This window comes from Lampetra planeri, chromosome 50 (assembly GCF_965212315.1).
Source record: "Lampetra planeri chromosome 50, kcLamPlan1.2.h2, whole genome shotgun sequence".
Classification (NCBI taxonomy): Eukaryota; Metazoa; Chordata; class Hyperoartia; order Petromyzontiformes; family Petromyzontidae; genus Lampetra; species Lampetra planeri.
In genome coordinates, this window is record NC_136156.1 from 588,442 (window position 1) to 610,036 (window position 21,595).

General features: G+C 41.9%; 1 protein-coding gene across 1 annotated transcript in view; it reads right to left on the reverse strand.

The window, feature by feature from the left end:
• Positions 1-21,595, reverse strand: part of SPAG17 (sperm associated antigen 17) — a 44,255-nt gene that overhangs the window by 17,445 nt on the left and 5,215 nt on the right. The window contains exons 4-27 of the mRNA XM_078616365.1: positions 21,288-21,419; positions 20,011-20,200; positions 19,215-19,361; positions 18,106-18,272; positions 17,827-17,958; positions 17,173-17,245; positions 16,841-16,950; positions 16,178-16,315; positions 15,647-15,757; positions 14,768-14,921; positions 14,218-14,442; positions 13,070-13,122; positions 12,360-12,452; positions 10,233-10,387; positions 9,431-9,609; positions 9,013-9,110; positions 7,159-7,479; positions 5,647-5,758; positions 5,059-5,226; positions 4,466-4,573; positions 4,147-4,370; positions 2,866-3,004; positions 1,400-1,548; positions 169-313 (exon numbers count right to left, since the gene is read on the reverse strand). Coding sequence (XP_078472491.1) covers positions 169-313; positions 1,400-1,548; positions 2,866-3,004; positions 4,147-4,370; positions 4,466-4,573; positions 5,059-5,226; positions 5,647-5,758; positions 7,159-7,479; positions 9,013-9,110; positions 9,431-9,609; positions 10,233-10,387; positions 12,360-12,452; positions 13,070-13,122; positions 14,218-14,442; positions 14,768-14,921; positions 15,647-15,757; positions 16,178-16,315; positions 16,841-16,950; positions 17,173-17,245; positions 17,827-17,958; positions 18,106-18,272; positions 19,215-19,361; positions 20,011-20,200; positions 21,288-21,419 — 3,523 coding nt within the window. The remainder of the gene's footprint in view (positions 1-168; positions 314-1,399; positions 1,549-2,865; positions 3,005-4,146; positions 4,371-4,465; positions 4,574-5,058; positions 5,227-5,646; positions 5,759-7,158; positions 7,480-9,012; positions 9,111-9,430; positions 9,610-10,232; positions 10,388-12,359; positions 12,453-13,069; positions 13,123-14,217; positions 14,443-14,767; positions 14,922-15,646; positions 15,758-16,177; positions 16,316-16,840; positions 16,951-17,172; positions 17,246-17,826; positions 17,959-18,105; positions 18,273-19,214; positions 19,362-20,010; positions 20,201-21,287; positions 21,420-21,595) is intronic.

Consider the following 21,595-nt stretch of genomic DNA (forward strand, 5'->3'; position numbering starts at 1 on the left):
TAGAATACAATATATACAAAAATACGTATGTGGAACTACAGTGTGGGCAAATGCAAAATCGTTGTTAGTAAGGTGCACATATGCATTAATATTCAGTGTAACTTCATGTAAAAAGTTGCTATTAGACAACAAGTGGACAGACATGTGATGTGCGCACAGATATCTCACCTCTTTTGTTACCACTGTCCTTGGGCACAATGTCTGGCGTCGGGGTCTGGTCGGGGTGCTCCTGCTTCTCCGGTTTTGCTACGGGCGGTGGGACCACTGGGCCTGAGTCAGGGCTGAAGCTCACTGATCCATCTGCAAACATAACCTAGTGGCAGGGTCCAAAACACACGTGCAAAATTAAATTTTTCATTCTTTAACTTTTTAAGAGCCCCTTTGCTACAGATTAACCAGTTTTCTCAGAAAAGCAAAAGTGCTCAAATGAAATTGGCCTGGCAATTAAATCAGTACATTAGTAAAACATATAGCATTAAAACTCATCAAAAACATGTGCGCATATGAATAATTACAGTGTGCTATTATTATAACAGTTGCTATTACAATAGATTGCATTATGTAGAGCCATGAACTGGAAGCAACCCTGCTGAGTGTCAAGCTTAAATGGAATTGATATTATGCAGGTTGAATGGATTTGAAAAAATACACACTCAAAATATTGATCTCTAAACAGGTTAAAAGCCCATTGAAATACACAAGGGAGATCTGGAAGTATGTAAACAAAATACAAGCAGAAAGGACAAAAAGATCAAAATACAAAAATCACTACAACATACAAACTATCCCACACATAGACTGTTCAGGCCAATGCTGTTTGACAGCATGTCATTGCCAGCACAACGTATGAGAGTGGTGTGGTCAGAACCATGCCACCTTTGTACCCAACTGCTGATGTTTACACCCTGCACCATGTACTCGTTAAGGCCACATTGACCGAAGGCATACCTAGGTACTATTTGGCAAGGATGTTACATATCGCTGGGGATCGAAATCAGGTTGCCGAAGCATAGTAGTACAGTGCGCAAACCACTACACCGCCATCTCCCAGATCATAAGAATGTCCGGTATCCCCCCCTATGTGACAGTGACATTACAACAGCACTTGTGCCAGGCTAGGTGCAATTTGAGGCCACATGAAGTGTCAAAGGCTTGCACGAAGGTCATGGGACAGACCCAGGTGTTATTAGTTAACTGAGTGAGGTGACTTGTAGATGCACCACTTGTGATCCCAACTGCACCAATATAACACACTCGCACCAACAACGTGCACATATACTGTATGTCTAAACAATATGAATTCCTGCAATGCTTTAAGTCAAGATGTAGAGACAACAGCAAGCCAATGAATGACACCAGACACGGGATGAGATCCGATGTAGCAGGCAACGTGTGCCACCTGCGTGGAGCCGTCAGAGATGCTCCTGACGACGGCGCCGTCGCTGGTGACGACTCGAGACAGCTCGTACGGGACGCCCTGCGCAGTGCCAGCTCCCAGGACCCCACTGAACCGCACCAGCAGTCGAGCGCCCGTCTCCCTGATGACACCTGCATGTGCGAGCAGCAAAAAACCTTGCGATGACATGAACTTCATGCTGCTTGTGTTGCATCCAATCACTGGATTAGGTGAAAAATAAATCAGTTACTATCAAGGCTTTAATTTCAGCCGGGTCTGTCTGGGTCGGCAACCTGGAAAATATGATTGCACCTTGTTACACCACTTCTGATGTACACCCTGATATGGCTGTGGGTATTAGTCGCGTGTCTATTCAAGTTAACCAATGACCCGGAAAATATTCAATAAGAAATTAAGGCCCGGTTACAATTGAAAGCTTTAAAAAAACACAGAACCACTATGATGACATGAACTTCAAGCTACTTGTGTTAAAGCCATTTACAAGATTAGTTGGACAATAAATCAGATGATTAAAATGAAAAGCTCACAAAAATACTGATAATCTAAATGCACAGGTTTCCTGGAGTGATTGTACTTAAAAACTTTTCAATTGTATAACCTTTTTACATGTATTTTTAAACAATGAATGTTTTGTCTACAATTACAATTAGCAATGTGTAAGTGCGATTGTGACTGAGAGTGCCTCATGTCCCATATATTACCCTCACAATTTGACATTTAAAGCAGTTAAACCTGTTTATTGGCTTAAAATGTCAACTTGAAACTTTGAAATCTCATAAACCATGAGGCTATCCGCATCCTTCAGGATGTGTCTGCTACTTTTAAAATCACAAGCGTTGCACACACAATGACTTAACATTTAGCTAAATAAAGATTTCCGTTGCACAAAACAATATAAAACAAACTTAATAAATTAGTTCAACGAGAAACACGGCTTGGAACAATAATTACATAGGCCCATGTGGGTTACTCAACTATTGGGTCAGACAATTAATCAAGCTGCTGAAGTTGGTGAGTATTTGAATTAATGCAAAATAATAGAGTTAAGTTGATGTTGCAAATGCAACCATGTGCCTGGCTGGGTCTAACACAGTTGAAAGCACCACACTGGTTCAATTGCACCAGCTCAGTTTACTAAACTTTCATTTTAGCAGGTATAGCTCTTTTTCAGAAGCAACCTGGCCACAAATGATAGCTCAACAAAGTGGCTTATTACGTGCATATTTATTGCAGCCAAATACTCTAAGCACATGCTTCTAAATGTGGAAGAAAAAAACGGAGGACCCGGAGAAAAATCCAAGCGGCCACGGGGAGAGAGAGACATTAAAACTCCAAATATACAGACATCAGGGTGGGGATCGAACACACGACCTCCTGTATACCGGGTGAGGTTTTTAACATCTCTCCACTGTGGAGCCCCTAGGCACCTAAGCTTCAAGGTTAGGTACCTATGGATGTGTCTGTGTATATGTGCATGGACAGCCCATTGGGACAGGACATGCTGAGAGCCAGCGTGGATGGAGAGGAGGGTTTTTCCTCGACCCGCTCCACTTGTGGTGGCTCTTGCTTAGCCTGCTCCGGCGGTTTCTGCAACAAAAACATTTCACATTCAACGATCAATTCATCCCTTCTAGTCATTGAGAGGCTGTTGATTGTACTCTCATTTTTTATGGGTACCAGAATATTTTATACGCTTTATTTATGAAAGGCTTCAATTAGTTTCAAGATTACTATTCAGGAGGAGCCTACAACGGCAAGGTTGGGAAATTATATTTTAAAGAGTGATTGATGAAAATAATAATAGGCTTTACTGTTTCTGGAAATAACACAGGAGATGTTACGATGCTCAAATACCAAATAGACACCTTTTGCAAAAGGTCTCATAGGCTTTGATATTCGCATTGTTTTTGTTCTGTTCATCTTTTGGCGTTCTGTGGTCTAACACGAGTGAGGCAAGTCCACAAAGAAGGCTGTCTCTGGTATAGGCCAATCAGTTTAAAAGTCAATGAATTCATTATTATCAAAGCACGTTTGTGTATATATTTCACCATAAGCATGTGTCGTTAATAAAGACTTGATGCCTTGCAAATAGGTGTGGCTATTTGGTGTTTGAACATCGCAACACCTCCTGTGTTATTGCCTGAAAGGTTGAAGCCTATCCTTCTTTTCATCATTTGATACTGGCGAAAAGGTCCCATAGATATTGAAGAGTGAAATACATGTTGAAGGACACCAAAATACAGAAAGAACAACCATATATATGAAAGAGTAAGATGTAAAGCTCTGTAAGGAAACAATTCAAACTCTCTTGCCATCTCCTAGCCTCCACCTCGCTACCACTTAGCCCAAGACTACAGCATCAGGTATGTCTCGGCAGCTTCCCATCCGAGTAATAACCAGGCTTTTACCTGCTTAGCTTCCAAGATCTGGCATTATTGGTTGCATTCAGTTTGATTTTGGTACCACTGAGTGGTTTAGAAACCACAAAATGTTGCGTTAATTGGCCATTTTTAGGAAGGTTTGATATTTTGTACTTGCCCACTAAGCAGCAGGCTCAGTTTGAACAAAAGCATCACGTTACACCATGCAATGTTAACAGCTATGCCACCCGGCAACAGCCGCCCCCCCCCCCCTTTGAATTTAGACATAAACAAGTTTGCTGCAATTGTGTGTCTATGACTATGGTGCTGATTTATAGCAAGATTTATAATAATATTTACAGTAAGAACCTTGTCCACCACAGCTGGCGTCTCGCAAGGCTGTGGCGGAGCTGGGGAGGATGCCGTCCGCTTGCGGCCAGCCCTGGCTGACTTGGGCGACTTGGGCGACTTGGGCGACTTGCTGCGTTTGTCCACACCAGCCAGAGGGGACGTAGGATTGGCACTGGGAAGTGGAGTTGGAGCCATTGCCGAAGGGATGCTCAGAGCAGCTACCAAACCGGGGTCTTCTTTGGCTGAGTTAAATGAGGCAACAACAAATATTATTGCACACAAACTGTTCAGCAGATTTGGTTAAAATATTCACAACCCATTCAGGTACCTCACTTACTTGCTTGGCTCTTTCCACCAGGGCCATGGCTGCTAAAAGACAGGGTAATTCCGTCCGAAAAAGTGGCAGTGAAGGAGCCAAAACTCCCTTCGCATCCATGTGGAAACCCTGTGAACGCAGATGCAAATTTATTGTCAGACAGAAACTATAGATATTTATGGATGTTGAACTTTTTCCGCACTATACGTAGCCAACCGTGTTAATCGGAGGTGCGGGGGAAAGACAACAAACTAAACACAAAAGCCGTTCTAAAGAAATTCCTTTTCAATCTAGATTTAAAAGTGCATCGCTCCAGTGACTTCTTGAAATCGGAAGGAAGAGCGTTCGAGATGGCCGCAGAAGCGCATTTGAATGTGCGCGATACGGTGACCATCTTTGTTTGATGGCGAGCCAAAAGCCGCTGTGAGGATGACTGGAGTTCGTGTGGTGGTTTATGCTCCTTGACAAGATCAGCAAGGTATTGTGATTCATATCTTTATTTAAAGATAACTTCAGCACAAATTACTCTCATTGCACATTATAAATCTTAAGTGCCTTAAGATTACAACTATTTTAATTTTAAGTGTTGCAATGAATATGTAAATATCATAAACCTTTTTTCTCCAGGTTCTGGTGTTTGCTGTTGCAAGGCCCTCCTGTGACCACCTCCGGTGTTACCCTGCAAGCCTCCTTGTGGCCATCAGCTACCAGCACTGCGTTTAGCCGGTGAACCAGAAAGCGGTGGCCGTCCTTCTGCACACAGACACGCACGCTTGTGCAGCCTGCATACACACGAAGTTCACCAGAGTTCATAGCGCTTGCACGGCAAGCAATGATAAATAGACGGCATGCTGTGACTAAGCCGGCTTAAGCACAACCGGATAAATTAACGACACGAAAGATGGGAAGAGGGAAGATGGTCATTGAACTAATGAGGACAAAACATGTCATGCTTATTGTGAAAGAATACAAGTCGGAATGGACCCAAATCGGATTACTTATAAGAAGAGTTTACGTTTTGGAATAAACACCCGGTAGGAATTCAAAATGGAATTCCGAGTAGACCAGTTAAATGCCTCTCCTAGAGGCATGAAACTGATTACACATTCAATACCTCGCTTCCATTGTAATTGGTAGTCGGTAACTGATTATGTTTTTTAAGTAACCTTCTTGCATCGCACACCAGTGTGCTGTGCACACACCTCGTATGAACTGCATGGTCTCCACACGAATGATGCCTCCATCACTTGGGTAAAGGCTGATTGTTTTGCCATAAACCTGAACCAATTTTCCATCCATGTCATAGCCCAGCAACTGATAAAAGAAAAACATAAAAAATGTGTCAAATCAATGAAGTCAGGCACAGAATAGTGAGCTTATGCGCTGCAGGTGTTGTATATTATGCTGCTAGGATGCACGTGATTTAGTGACTGTGGAAGAAGAACAGTAAACAATGACATCAAATGCAATGTCTCCTTTCTTTTATTTTGTGTCGCTACATCATGTGCCTATAGTACTAACGTGTATTAATACAGAGTAGTTTAATATAACCAAATAGCTTGATTTACCAGTGTGGTTTGTATAAATAGATAAATAAAAACAATACACAACTCATCTTAAAATGCATTTATCCACTTACATTTATACAACTTTTAGTTAATTCAGCAAATGGGTTTTATAATTTATTTTATTATTTTGCCGTTTCTTAGTTTCCCGAGTTATTAATTAATATGCCGTGTGTCTGCTTTGCCTTGTACAGTGCTTTGAAATCCTCAATAAAAGCATTTTATAAATGGAATATGTTTATAAATTTCTTTTGTATATATTAATTTATTTGTAAGTCTAGAATCGTCCGATTATACTGTGGCAAATATTAATGTAAATCTTCTAATACGATGTTTTGCCTCGTATTTTCCATTAGTGGACATAAATCTAATATTCTTATTGGTTATACACTACTAATCACAAGAATATGTAATGTGTTCATTTAATGAAATGTATAATTTCACCATTCATTCTCTAACAGAAATATGCCACTGGTGGTGCAAGCCTATAATCTTGCACTTTGGATATAAGAGGCGGTGGATCACACCAAGTGTCAAACTCTAAAAGCCACTGGGATGTGAGGTGTCCAGAAGGCAAATGGATTCATGACCCTATCTATGACCTTGAAGTATTGTCCCCTTAAATGCATAAAATGTCTCTATGTAATCCAGTTTCCTCCCACATGCCTAATGTTAATCAATCAAATTGGCCAAGCACACTTTTGCTAAAATAATGAAAGACTCAGTAAGGCTTCCATGGCCAAATAGCCCCCACACCCTCACGACGTATGGAGCCCTTGTCCAGCAGCAGATACATGTACTGTATATAATATGTATAACATGTCCGGGTATATCTTACCATTTCATACTTAAGGATACATCAGTGCTAAATTTGTACACATGTAAGATGCTATATATTGAACACAAACAGCTGTCTCATCCTTCTCAATTAACAGTCACTAAATATGGAAAGGAAATACAAAAATATTTCTACATGGATCAATATGTTCACACATGCCATATACTATAGGTATCTTTCATTGACAATACATCCTTCCGTGTGAATAATTGTATTTGTTTAACTGCATTAACCTTCATGGCATATGCTGAACCTTTTGAAGACTTCCCATCAACCAAAGCGACTGCTCCGTTTCCGCTCATGGCACGTACCGGGTAGCGCTGCCGAGGAGCGGCAGGTGGCGTCCCGGGGCGTGGGGTCCCAGCAGGTGGCGTCCGGGGGGTCTCGGCGGGTGGCGCCGCCTCCTTCTTCGCCGCCTCCTTCTGCCGGGGGGAGCGCTTGGAGGCGGAACGCGGCGGAGAAGATGCCGCCGACTTGCTCCTCGCCGAGCTGCGCCGTCCGCCGGGCGACTTGTCGTCCTTGCGCGCCTTGCCGGGCGACTTGTCCCTTTTACCGCCGCCTTTCTTGGCCGTCCTCACCCTCTCCGTCTCCTCGGCATCTTGACGAGCCCTCTCGCGCTCCTCCTTCCACGCCTATGCGTTTGTGAGGTCCAGGAATCGGTTGAACCACTCAGTATCTCAAACGTACGAACTCTTCCCCCCCACACAGGTTCGAGGGCCGAATGAACGCAGGGACTAAAGTCCTTGATCCAGGTCAGAATCAGAATCTTTATTTATTCTCCGATTAGCATGGTTGGCTACGTACGGTCCGAAAGAAGTTCAACATACATATAAGATAAGATACATACAAGATAAGATACATACAAAATAAGATAAATACAAAATAAGATAAATACAAAATAAGATACATACCTGGGTTTTTGAGGGGCCTCCAAAAAATATATACTGCTTTATAATGGTTATAATGCAATTTGTACGGCACATTTAAAAACTAGAAGTGAAATAACCAAGGTAATAACAATGGAGTGTTGGGCATCAGGTATGGGTGGTGTGAAGGGAAGGAATTGAATATATAAAGAAGAACCCCCAAAAATGAACATCCCCAGGCGCCTACTCAATGTAATCCAGCCTTAGTAGACCCAGATGGTTGGCACTTGCCAATTATCTTTTTTTTGTTAAAAAATATATAGTTTATTATCTTAGCATGTGATCAAATACATATGAAGTTATTTTATTTCAGCCACATATTCTCAATTGTGGAGGAGAGGTGGTGCGGTAGTTGGTGCACTATGCTGTGAACCCGGTCACACAACTTTGATTCCCCGCCACAGACAATATCAGTGGGTGAGTGATGTCTGACGAGTCCTGGTCCCTCTTTCATCAACCCACACTGACAAGCATGGTGAAGCATGGTCACACAACCCGGGCGGGCCTTCATACAGGAGTGGATTGACCAATCGCACCTCCAATCAGCATGGTTGGCTACATACCGTGCGAAAGAAGTTCAACGTACATACATACAATAGGGTATGAATTATACTGGTAGGAACGAAGTGAACCAGCCTACAATAGATTATATCGTCCGTCCGTCCGTCCGATGTCCGATTAGGTGTAGCAACATCGCCCCCTACTGCAAACACTTGGCAGGACCCTACAAAAACCTTTAGACTCAGTGACGCTTTCCTGGCTAAACAAGTGTAACATTCCCTTATAATTCCCTGAGATAGCTTTTAATTAAAAAACCTTTAGACTCAGTGATGCTTTCCTGGCTAAACAAGTGTAACATTCCCTTATAATTCCCTGAGATAGCTTTTAATTAAAACATTTAAATTAAAAATTAACTCACAGCGGCCTAAAGCCTACAGCTAGGCCTAAAGCCTAGAACTAGGCCTCAAACTCTCCCTTCGTATCGTCCGATTAGGTGTAGCAACATCGCCCCCTACTGCAAACACTTGGCAGGACCCTACAAAAACCTTTACACTCAGTGAGGCTTTCCTGGCTAAACAAGTGTAATAATACATTATGTTTATATTCTTTGGTTATTCGTTCCTACCAGCCCACCCCGCAGGGACCTGTTTATTATTCTCAAGTGATATACCAGTGTCACCCTCATTTCACTGCTGTGCACTAAAAAAAAAAATGTTCATCGGAGTGTGCACACAGTACCTTTAAGGAGCCCTCGCGAACAAAGGAGCTGCTGTATTTGGGAGGGGGTGGAGGCTCCTCTGCTTTATCACCCTTCACGGCTGCACTGCCTTTTCTGCCTGATAAGAACATATACAGATCACGTAGATAGAAGACTACTTAATGGGTGGAGCAGTTCAATTCCCACCCACAGCAAAAATCAGTGGTGATATCTAAACTGATCCTGGGTACCCCAACTTGCAATGACCACCGTGGTAAAGTATGGCACAACAACCCCCAAAACAAAAACTTTGCATGAGGCAGACTTCATCCTTCATCCAGCAGTGGATTGACAAGGGGTTGAAAATAATTCATATTTACTGTCTCATGGAGACATTTTTCAGGTCACTGATCCTGCATAAAAGCGGTGCCGTGTTGTCTCAGCCTCTGATGCACTCACTTCGAGCTGGAGACCTCTCCTTTGACTTCTTCCTTCCGCTGCCAGGCTTGGACTTATCGGTGGGAGTGGCAGGAACTGGGAGGCTCATGGCATTCGCCTTCGGAGCAATGGGTCCCATTGTGTTCTCCTGGCCCCGTAGCCAGTCCGTGAGTAATTCAGCAACGTGCTCCAGGTAGTCCCTGTTAGTGGTGAGTGAGCGTCAATGGAAATTAATAGTCGACAGTGTGACTGTATTCACCAAACTAAAACCGTGAACCACATCATTTTTTCCACAGCATTCAGATAGTTATCAAGCTACTGTTGTAGCCATCCCCACTGGCTCACCAATATATTCATCTGCAATGAACATTATAAGGCGTTGATCAATTCCTGACTATACTAAGAAGCGTAAGAGCTATATGGCACCAATTAATTAGCAATGCACCTGTGATCGTGCTTAAAATACAATGTCTCCTATTAGAATCAATACCGAGTGAAGGTCCACTTAGAACAAATCGCTATATTAATTTTGATAACAGCTCCGATGAGTGCATCAGCACGTTGCTGTTAGCAGTCGATATACACGTGTTTATTATTTTATTGTAGAAGCTAACACGCGTGTAAACGTAATAATATTGACTGAGAGTTTCATTTAAATGTGGCCCAAGTCTGTTTGCAGGCAAAACGGATTGTATAAATGATACACTACAGCCATTATTCAACAAATGAGACGATATATTCATTAATATACATTGTATGTGAATATATCACTGCATTTTGGAATAGATGAATGGTTAGGTTGACACAGATGGTTGATAATCACCTAAAGCTGACGTTGGTGTGGAGAGCAATGTCCCAGTACTCCAGGCTCTGCAATTCCTCAGACATTGGATTGTGGAAGAACAGAAGCAGAGATCCATCCAGATGCAAGCGGTAGGTATCCACGCAGATGTACCTCTCACTTGCCTCCACCAACGCCTATGGACACACACATGCAAAGATGATAGGAAGTTTAATTTAGAGGGTGCTTATATGCCTCACCAACACATCTCAACCATTGGAATACCCTGCTGTAGTGTATCGAAGGGAACCCCAGTGGCAACCATCCCTACGCAGCACGTGTATGCAATACTGGACTGCAAATGGGCATTCATCTGCCAGCAGGGGGCCATGCTACTATTTGGTTTTCACAATCAAATACGGTATTCCCTCGTTATTCGTAAGGGATACGTTCCGGAGATACTTATGAATAGAACATTTCGTGGATAATGATATTGGCCTATGAAAACCTATCTTTTTAATGAATTACGTATGTATGTTGAACTTCTTTCGCACCGTATGTAGTCAACCTTGCTATTATTATGAAAATGACATCTCTCATCACTTTAGCTCATCACTTTTTCTCTCGATGCAGTCTTGTAGAGTTCCAGATGCGATTCAAGGATACCCAAAATCGCGGAAAGCAATAACGTGGAATACTGTAGAAAGCAAGTACATCTGTGAGTCATTTTAAATGATCCAGGCACAGATAGCCAGGTTTTTTTTTATAACGTCACAGGATCTTTAACGCCCACTGTAGCAGATGGCTCCTGTTTACGGTTAATAGACCTGCAGTATTAATTAGGATGGCCGCTGGGCTTCAACCACAAACCTCTACATCGAGTGGCAAACACTCAACCACTTGGCCATGTCGCCGCCCCAAACATCACAAACACTCAGTGTCAAAATGTAAACACGCCGGCAAACACCACAGAGCGCCTGCCTCTACGTCACTCTTCTACAAACTCATATACACAGTATATGTTACCTACAAATACATAATAATTTACGGCTGTTTGTCAATCTATGCTGGATGAAGACTTCCCAATGCCATGTCATTTTCCAATCATCCTCGCAGTGGCTTTTGGCTGGGCATCGAACAAAGATGGTCACTGCTTGGTGCGCTTTCAAATGTGCTTCTGCGGCCGTCTGGAACGCTCTTCCTTCCAATATTAGGAAGCCACTGGAACTGTGCACTCTTAAATCGAGATTGAAAACTAATTTCTTTAGAGCTGCTTTTTGTGTTTAGTTTGTTGTCCTTCCCCCACACCTCCAATTAGCATGGTTGGCTACGTACGGTGCGAAAGAGGTTCAATGTACATGCATAAAGTGATAGGGGTTTGTTTGACCAAGCTTCACCACACTACTCTTAGTTGTGGCCACGAATTGAAACCACTTGATAGGTTCATCGTATGCGAATCATCACACACTGATCTATCCATCTATTATACTAGCAATTGAAAATGCAATCATTGTTTTGTATAGTTCAATTATAAATATAGCACTTTCCAAAGGACATTGAATGACCTTTCTGAACAAAATTGTGCTAAATGTGAAAACTTTTTCATGGTGTTTATTCAGATTTTATTCCTTCCTTCCACTGCTCAACTGTAGAATTCCCTCCCATCATTTATTTTTCCACAATAAATTAACTATACTGTATCAATTACACCTTCAATACTGCTGTTTGCTGCAAACCTCTGCGTCTGTGCTCAGCAAGCATCATTTGTATTATTATAACTGACTGTACCATATACAAAATAGACAAAGCTTGGTAACTTGCACTGCTATACGCAGCATGACTCGCAACCTCATCTGTGTAACAAGGACCAGGACTGTCACTGCTAGACATTGTTTCTCTGTTGCAGTCTCCGCTGTCAGGAACACCATCCCGCTGCTGCACATTCACAGTAGCGTTCAACTTACATCTCCTTCTAAGAGCCACTTAAAGACTTACCATTACCGCCTGTCTTTCAAGTGACACTGAGCTGGGCTCCATACCTCAATGTCTCTATCATTTATATCCGTGAAATATTGTGCGCATTATAAATTGCATTATTCTTATTATTGTAATGGTACATAAAGTCTGGTACCTGAAATCAGTGTTTATAGCATTACTACAAATATTCACCTGTATTAGTACATCAGGTTCGTAGCGCTCCGTGTAGTTCCAATCATCCAGACACCGCAACTGTGTCTCTTGAAGCTTCTCAATCTCCACATTCTGTGAGATAAAAATATATATGAATATATCCACTAAGCCACTGGATTCAACTTTACATTTCAACTCCGACAGAATAATCTACACACTTGTCATTTACTTCACTTCCACAGTGATTTAATTATCATGAAACAGGGTTACGGTTTGATGCAAGAATAAATCGGTGCAATATTGTTCAGTCCACTCCATTCATTTGCATATAATTTCCAAAATATGGACACGATTTTACTTTACTGTATTGCAAGAGCGAAAATCAATGGTAATAAAATTAACAAATGCACATGCCCATTAAACGGTTTTGATTTGAGTAATTTCATCGCCAACTCTGGCACAAAACAAGATTGAAACATTGTTTATCCAATTACATTATCATTATTCACCACAATACATGTAAGAGTTTGTTTTATCGGATAGTAGATAAGATCTATATATTGCATTTTAATGGGGTCTACGACCAGCTCAGACTGGTGCTACAGTGGTATAATTAAACCCAATGGGGTAACAAGTGTTTCCCTGATGGCTTGAACGTGCTACTCTCACAAGTGCTCGTGTAACTTGCAAACATGGGATGCTTGTGCACAACTTAATCGTAAATCATATTATTGCAGCCAGTGGCTTACCAAGTCGTCCTCTTTGTGTGTCTCTTGATCATCTACATGCGAGGCTGAAACATCTGTTATGGACACAAGAAAACATAATATTTTTTGTTCATTGTGACCATGAAGACACAGTGAAAGGATAGCCATTTGTTAAGCAATTCTCTGCTATTTTAGCAAAACGTGGGGCATTATTTTCATGCATGCAGCCATGCTCATGCGGTAGTCCTGAGTTCAATAGATAAATAAGTGATAATGCTGGGCCTACATAACATAATACTGAATCAGCAATGGCTGCAAGACAAACCAGCAGTGAAGAGTACAAACTAAAATAACATTTACAAGGGCCACACACGTAATCATACTCTCTGGCTCTGGCTCCGGTGCCCACAGCCCAGATTCACACTCCACTCCTTTCTCTCACGCATGTTTTCTTGTTATTTCTGCATTTTATGTCCTTCTGTGTTATTGATTATTGAACGGGGATGATTTTTTTCCATTTGTACTTCATAAATCATTGCCTTGAATATGTGGCCATATTATCTAAATACAATGAAAATGTAAGAAAATAAATGATTGTAAGAACTTCTATTTGGCAGAATATGATTTCCTTTTAAAGCACATGTGAATCAACCTACTTGTGTCATTGGTTGTGTGCCCACTTAAACAAGCCCCAATATTTACACTCAGTAACTTACTGTTTAAATAAAAAAATTTATACAGCTAAGGTTTCTTTTAGCTAACATGAGGGGAGATATTTTTACTCAGAGACTATATTTTTCTGGGAGCAATAGTGCATTCTTGTAGATTTTATATACAAGAGGGATCCACTTGCATGGGAACAAGATGCTTTAGATGATAACACATCAAGAATGGTCGTGACATTTTGTACAATATCAGCCTTCTTCCCCCATATGTATTGGTTTTTTCTGCACACGCTAGTTTTTCCTACACAAATACGATTAACTATTTATATTTTACCAGGTAAGCTCAATGAAGTGGCTTACACAATGGAAGCATCCCTGAGTAAATTATAATTCGTATTTTTATAAGAGGCCACTAACAAGCAATCAATTATTTTATTCCCAGGCCTTAATCAGATGACCATAACACAATCATATTCCTAATTCCCACTTCCCTGTGGGTTCAATTCCATGCACCCTTTCAATCACCTGCGTTTCCATCGCTTGAAGATCCATGCACATCTGTTACCCTATTTTGTCGCTGGACATTCTTGGCAAAATCCAAGGGGTTGTCCCATGCTAGGGACACATTGTCTGCTTGGTGGACCACGGTAAGCTCCCCCGCCTCATCCACGGACGACAGTTCAAGGTTCTCAAAGACAAACTGGCGCACTGCGTGCTGCGTGGATGCCTGTTCGACTTGACCTGCACAGCCTGAAAACGCACAGACGTAGACACTCGTTTACGCACTAGCAATATTATTTTTCACGCATGTCAGAGGTTGCATGCGTGCCAGTATTTGTGCAAATATTTTGCTGACGAGTAATAACATATTTAAAAAACTATTATGGAAATAAAAACAACTTCATGAAATTAGTTTGATTTTTTGTGATTTTATTTGTATTTTTGTACAATCATTTGGAATTCGTACTTAAAATTTCCAAACTTGCGAGCTAATATTTTCATGCTGCGATATAAATAATGTCATTGGTAGTTTACCATGCGGAAAATGTACAAACAACTGTGGCATAATTCAGACCGTGTGAACTGGAGCAGTACTGCAGCAACTCCTGGGCCTGAACCCTGGTTGCGTTGTCCACTTTATGGAGGCCGGGATCAAGGAGTATTCCACACACGGGGAGGCGCCTCAACATGTCCTTTTCAATTTGAGCCACATCTAACCCATCTGCAGCCTGCAGGCACACACATAAACACACATTGCACTGCATAGCTATTCAATGGCCAGATTTCAGCATGTATCGGGCATGGAGCTGAGCTCACTGGATTGGCGGTGTTGGTCAATGCCCTGCCAAACATGGAGCAATTAAAATAATTTCCTACACACGCTGTTATGAGATAATTGTTGCATTATAGTCAAAACAATATTTTTAATTCTCAGATCCAGAATTTAACCATATTAAGTGAAAAATAAATAATTGTATACGACGGCTTTTTTACACAGTCATTGGTACCCAGGCTCAGACCAATAACTCGCCACACTTAAAAATACAATTTAACCACAGGTGATTTCCCACTTTCAAACCCAAAATCCCAACAATACTGGCTCATTGCTCCAACCCCTGAGCCTCCTAAGCACCACAAAATATGAATACAAGAATTGAACAGTGACCCTAAATTGTTACAGGTCAGTGAATCACTGGGGGAGTGGAACATTACATATTTAATCATTCCAAAACACTTGTCGCTGTGCTCAAGTCATGATTAAGATTGTGAAGTCTACTAATTATGATGCATATACAATATGCATGTTATCTAATTTACACATTAATGAAACACAATATAAACATTATATTTATGGACATGTATGTGGTATGAAGGCTGCAGTTTAGGTTGCTAATGACTGAATTTGTGTGTATAATATTAAACCATGTTTTAATGGCACATGAAATGTAAATACCTGAAGGTGATGAGTGCGGCTCATGATTTCATCGTTGAAACTAAGAATCTTTGGTTTGATGTGCTCCTGGCCCAGACTGCGAAGTGATGTCCCAAACAAGGCAGCCAGTGACTGTAAACACCACAAGCATGTTTAAAAAACAACACATGTGCTTCTTTTGCAAAATAACTCAATAGCTTTTCCCTTGATTTGAAAGATATGCAGACCATCACTTGCTACTTATTTTGGCCATGGCCAGGTCGCTGAGTTCAAAGAACGTCACCACCGTTACCACCCACCTACCTGACTTGGTACTAAGATACAATTCACTACATCTAAACAATCATTCAGCACACTTGTATCTTGTAATGCTGCATAATGCATTGCTGACACAGAGACATACAACTGTTAATCATAGCAGATGAAAATGTTACTCCTGTATAATTGTGTGTAACTTAATACTGGTGTAATGTACACAACATGTAACTCTTTGCACGTGTTTTTTTGTCAATGGTGGTAAGGGTAGGAAGTTTGGTAAAACAGGGTCCTGACCTCATTATCATCTGGGGACAAGGGGAAACGGTTGACAGCTGCTGATAGCGATTTTGCCAAATCGGGATTTAATCCATCAGCACGTGGAGGGTCTCTCAGCTGGCTCGGTGGGGAGCGACCTTCCTCTGTTGCCACCACCTGTCATCAAACATCAGCATCATCATCACCTCAATTACTAACATCATCATCATCACGCCAGAGCAAATAATAGAACATAGCTATTACCACTGTTAATATTTGCAATATAGTCAGCATCATCAATTAATATAATTACATTAATCATATACAGCCCTGTCTCTATCTACTACTAAATGAAGGCTTCCCTGTGCTGTGACGGTCATAGGGCTGCATGACCAAACTTCATCATGCTGGGCAATGTGGGGTAGTGAATGCGTGCATGGATGCCCAGGACTGGTTCAAACATCACTCGCCACTCACGTGAATGATTGTTGGGAATAAAACGCAAGTCGTTGGAGTCAGAGCACGGTGCGCAAACTACAACGTCATCAGCATTGAATAATTATCAATGTTATAAACATAATCAGGGTACTGTACAAACAACAAGAGAACAAAGCATTACCGTGTTTTATATTAGAGTCTGAAGCACAAGCACACGTGTATATCTTACTTGCTGGCCTGTACACGAGTTACAGCAGATTATACCTGTTCCAGAATGCAATGGATCATCAGAGGCACCGACACACACTCCGGCGGGATTGGATCCAGCAGGTCCCGATAAAATCTCATGTCCACCGCAGAAGGATCCTCCATTACTTTGAAGCAAAATATGCATTCACAAAAAAAGAAACAAGCACGGCAAATGCAATGAAGATGCTGACAGTCAAACAAATTAACTACCAAGTGCTACCAAGCTAAGTTGATTAACCAGGTGTTTTTGCTGCCCATTATTGAGATTCAAACTATGTGCAATGGTCAACTTTTTTTTACTGATATGAAAAAATAATCATAGAGCGGAGTTTTGAAAACATTGTCACCTGGAGGAGGTAGGTCTGTGGTTTCTGACGGCTGCCCCTTTCTCTTGCCATTTGCTGACATTCCATTTCGTACCTGGTGAATACATGCGTCGTTAGTTTTAAAATTATCATCTAAGTTTATAGACGAAACAATCTCTCGTTTGATGCCCCTTGATGAGCAGAAAACAAAGTGATCAATCACAAAATACAAAAATAGTCTTCTTTATTTTCACAAAGCAAACTGATGTGAGAAACGATATATGTGGATATCGAAATGATGAAGCCATTTAACAGCCTCTGGAGTGGGTTCGTGGATGCCGGTGATTTTGTTATTTAAAAAAAATCTTTCATGATATTCTACAGAACCTAACATAAGTATGGTGGTATTGTAATTCCATGTCTGCAACGAAACAGGTTGTCTTAAACCTTAGAATTTGTCATGAATATTCTGTAAATAAATTAGGTTTTCTAAGTAGTCACTCCACTGTGAGTACTGAAGTCTACCCATAAGTCCACAACTGGAGCAATTGACATCAGGCTGTAGGGCTGTAAAGTGAACACTGAGTTAAATGGACTAAGTTATGCATATCTGTAGAGATAGAGTACCAAGCATCCTTAAGTATGACATTTGCATTTGACCTCAGAGGCTTGCGTGGCTTCATTTTCAGTTCTCACCAGTGACTGCCCTACGGTGGGAATCTGCAGAAGCTCCATGCTGTTGAGGTAGTGGCGATAGTGCTGTCGCCAGTCCAGAAGGTCATACATCAGGCATGCCATGTCCTCAAACAGGGCGGCACCAAACTCTGCCTGCAAGTGAACAGACATCCATACGCACACATGCCTATATATAGAAAATATCAAAAAGACCCCCCATATAAAGACTGTTGGAGAAAGTGATGTGCTGTTAGGTGTGAAGATATTCGTGGCGCCAACCGCACTAGCATGCCAGCCTACCATGGTGTTTTGGTCAGCAGGATCCTCTGGGAGCAGTGAGTCGTGGACCGTGTACTGCAGTCGTGCGACTGTATCCAGGCTGTAACCGTGGCCCACGCCCTCCAACACAGGTGACAGACACCTCCAGAAGGCCTGCAGCTCCTCGACCCGACCGGCAAGCAGCTCCTCTATGGGGAACAATATATATTCACGGTTTATACTCAGTGAGGTCACAAACATAGTTACATTACAGTGGGAAATGCCAATCCCAGGCAATGTTTGACTTGTCAACTTATGTATCAGTGTGTTCACTGATTCGACAAAAGAACGTGTTTGCAATCAGAAACTGGTATTTTTTTTACGTAAGCTCCCTGCAATTTACTAAGACTACCGTAAACATTAATTAAAAATTTTATATTTGGCTATTTTAATGCAAAGCTAATGTGCCTACAGTGCCAGTGCATGCCCCTTTGTCATGCTGCCACAAATCTGATATCGACCTTCCTTCAAAAAAACTTTACTCAACTAATAACTCATTGATGTGTGTTACGTGTAGCACCAGGGAACTTCGAATTGAGTAGACTTATCATTGGACAGTACCAGATGTGTTAAGATCCAGTCTCTGTGAAGGAGGCTATGAAAGTATACACGATGTGGCTGGAAGCAGTTTCTCTCCAGCAACAATGGCAGGCGGAGGAGCAGTACTTGCACAACAAGCGCCGTTGTGGCAGCTACATCACAAGGAGCTGGCACACTGCAAAGTGCAGTTGGTTCAACTGCCAGCCACACTGCTCTATTAACCCATAGCATTTGGGTATGTGCTCTGTCCTTCTCCCCGTGAACCTTTACCACTCCACGTGTATGGCATTTTTGGGGATTGCAACATATTACAAATTGATGTCGAGACTTGATATCCATTCCGACTGCTTCAGGAGTGGGTGCGTGGATTTGTTTCAGATATCCGATGAATGATCTGATTGGGCGGTCATTCACGATCTGAGATGTCGCATCACAGTCACAAATTGGACTCTCGGCTATATCACCGCCACTGAGTGACAGATCACAGCTGTTTAACATTTATGTTGCATGCGCTTGTGCTTAGTGGCATAGGAGCAGTCTTCCTTCCGCACCTGGCTTGTCCTCAGCGTATGTCTGCGACGACACACATATGACGGCCGACACTGTGACCCCCAGCTCCTTCAGCATCGGCAGCAGCTGTGGCTGGAGGAAGCCCATCAGGAACACATAGTGCTGTGGTCCATCATCTGGTTCATCATCTGAACAACACCGAAGATGGCCGAAAAGAATATATGTTACCAAGCATATGCTCTATTAAAAAAAGCATTACTATCAACTAAAGGGAGAACAGTGACACGGTGGTTAATGCACTGTGCAATAGACCTCGCAGTACAGATTTGATTGCCACCGATGGTGAACATCAGGGGTGAGTGATACCTAAAACCAGTCCTGGGAACTCCACCCCCCCACCAATTCACCAATCTCCACTGACCAGCATGGCGAAGTATGGTCAAACAACCTCAATGACCACATGGTATGGGGAACCCTTCATCCTAATAATGGGCTGTACATTTTGTTATTACCCACTGAGAGATTGGTAAGCATAAGCACATAGGGCTGGTTGTTATTTTAGTACATTTTGTAGAAAATGTTTGACATTTTACACACAATGACATACTCTTTCAAATTATGCAACAGTATCTTTATGATAAATTACACTTTGTTACATTCCCACAATTAAATGTCCAGGCAGCTATGGTAATATCAGCTGTTCACTCCATGCACACTTAGGAGCAGTACTCGCACACTTGCTCGTTATGAATCATAAGACAATCAAAAGGCTATACAGCGACAGTATTAAACATAACACAGCATCAAAGTTGATGATCTTTGATTCCTGAGACCCACCGATGAAACTCTTGACTTCTTCCTGCTCTCCACGCCGCGTGAGTTTGGTGTCCTTCTTGATTTGGGGTGGCTCCGGAAGCTTCTTGCCTTTGTTCCCCTTGGCGCTCTTCCCTCTATTTTTGACCGGGGATTTCACCGGCTCCTTACCACAATCTACCTCTGCCATTTCCTTGGCTTTGTCCTCAGCTGCCTACAAAATCATAGAGATCATACAAAGACAAGCCACTTTACAGATTAAATTGTATGTTAGGCTGTAATCAAACTTTAATAATAAATGAATGAGGCAGGTTTTTTTATTTTCAAAAGGGGTCGATTTGAGGTTGAGACAGCTCACCTTGAATCTAGAGGTAACCTCTGCAGGAACTGAAAACTAGCATATTAAAATTGACAGTTTAACGATTCACATGATTTATCACGCCGCCTCTCCAAGGAGGAAAATATCATTGGCACCAGGCCTCCAGGAGACAGAGACGGGTATGGCTAAATTGCAGTTCACACTAAAAAGGTCACAGCTTATCATACACTTTTAAAGATCGTCGTTTTAGCATGTGACTTCCCACCAACCTTTGCTGACCATCTGCTTGGTGGACAGCCCCAAATATTTACTGCACTTAAACAAACCACAATATATCCCAATACTAAACAATGATCTAGCTTACTATATAGATCACTTTTATTGTGTTTTGCTGTTTGAAGAATTGTGGCGCGTACATTTACCCTACACCCTGAAAGGCAGGAGAATGTAAAGGTCCCAAGTGTGTAGTTAGGATGAGGGTGAGTCAGTCCGTCCACATGCACAATGCACATTCAGAACTTGTACGTTGCAACATGGAACATGGAAAAACAAAGCAGAGCTGTTCCATCTGGCTCACGTCAACCGTTGAGTGCATTATGTTTAAAATGTACACTCTTGAAAAAAGCAAAAAAATTGTGTACAGTAAAACCTTGGATTGCAGATAACTTGGTCTGCGAGTGCTTTGGAAGATGAGCAAAAATTTAAAATAAATATTAATTTGATAAACGAGCGAGGTCTTGCAATACGAGTAGTACGAATACGCTTTGTCTGCCGAGCGTCACATTTCCACAATTGGTATACGAGTGCTTTGATATATTAGTGATTTGGATTACAAACACGTTTCCGGAACGAATTATGCTCGCAATCCAAGGTTTTACTGTACATCTAAAGGGCTCTTTGTGTTAAATTCCAAGTACTCAACAATATAAATTCATTCTGATTTTGTGTTTTTGTCTGGCTTTTAATTTGGGGTTTCACAAACCTTCTTTTCGGCCTCACGCCACTGCTGGTCCTTTTGCTTGACTCCCAGCAGCATAAACTTGATGAGTTTGGCCAGCACAGGGAGCGAGATTGCCTGACCGGCATCCACCGCAGTTTTGGCTACCTCCAAAATCTGTGACAATGTTAAACAATATCACGCACACGCAACAGGTCCGTGCATCATGCTTGTGATTTAAGATAATTACCATCAGCATGGGGTTGCGGTAGTTGTGACAGCTTGTGCCTGGTGCGTCACGCCGCTCCTCAATCTGCCAAATTATTGTTTAGGTTTGCTTAATTGTTCGGTGC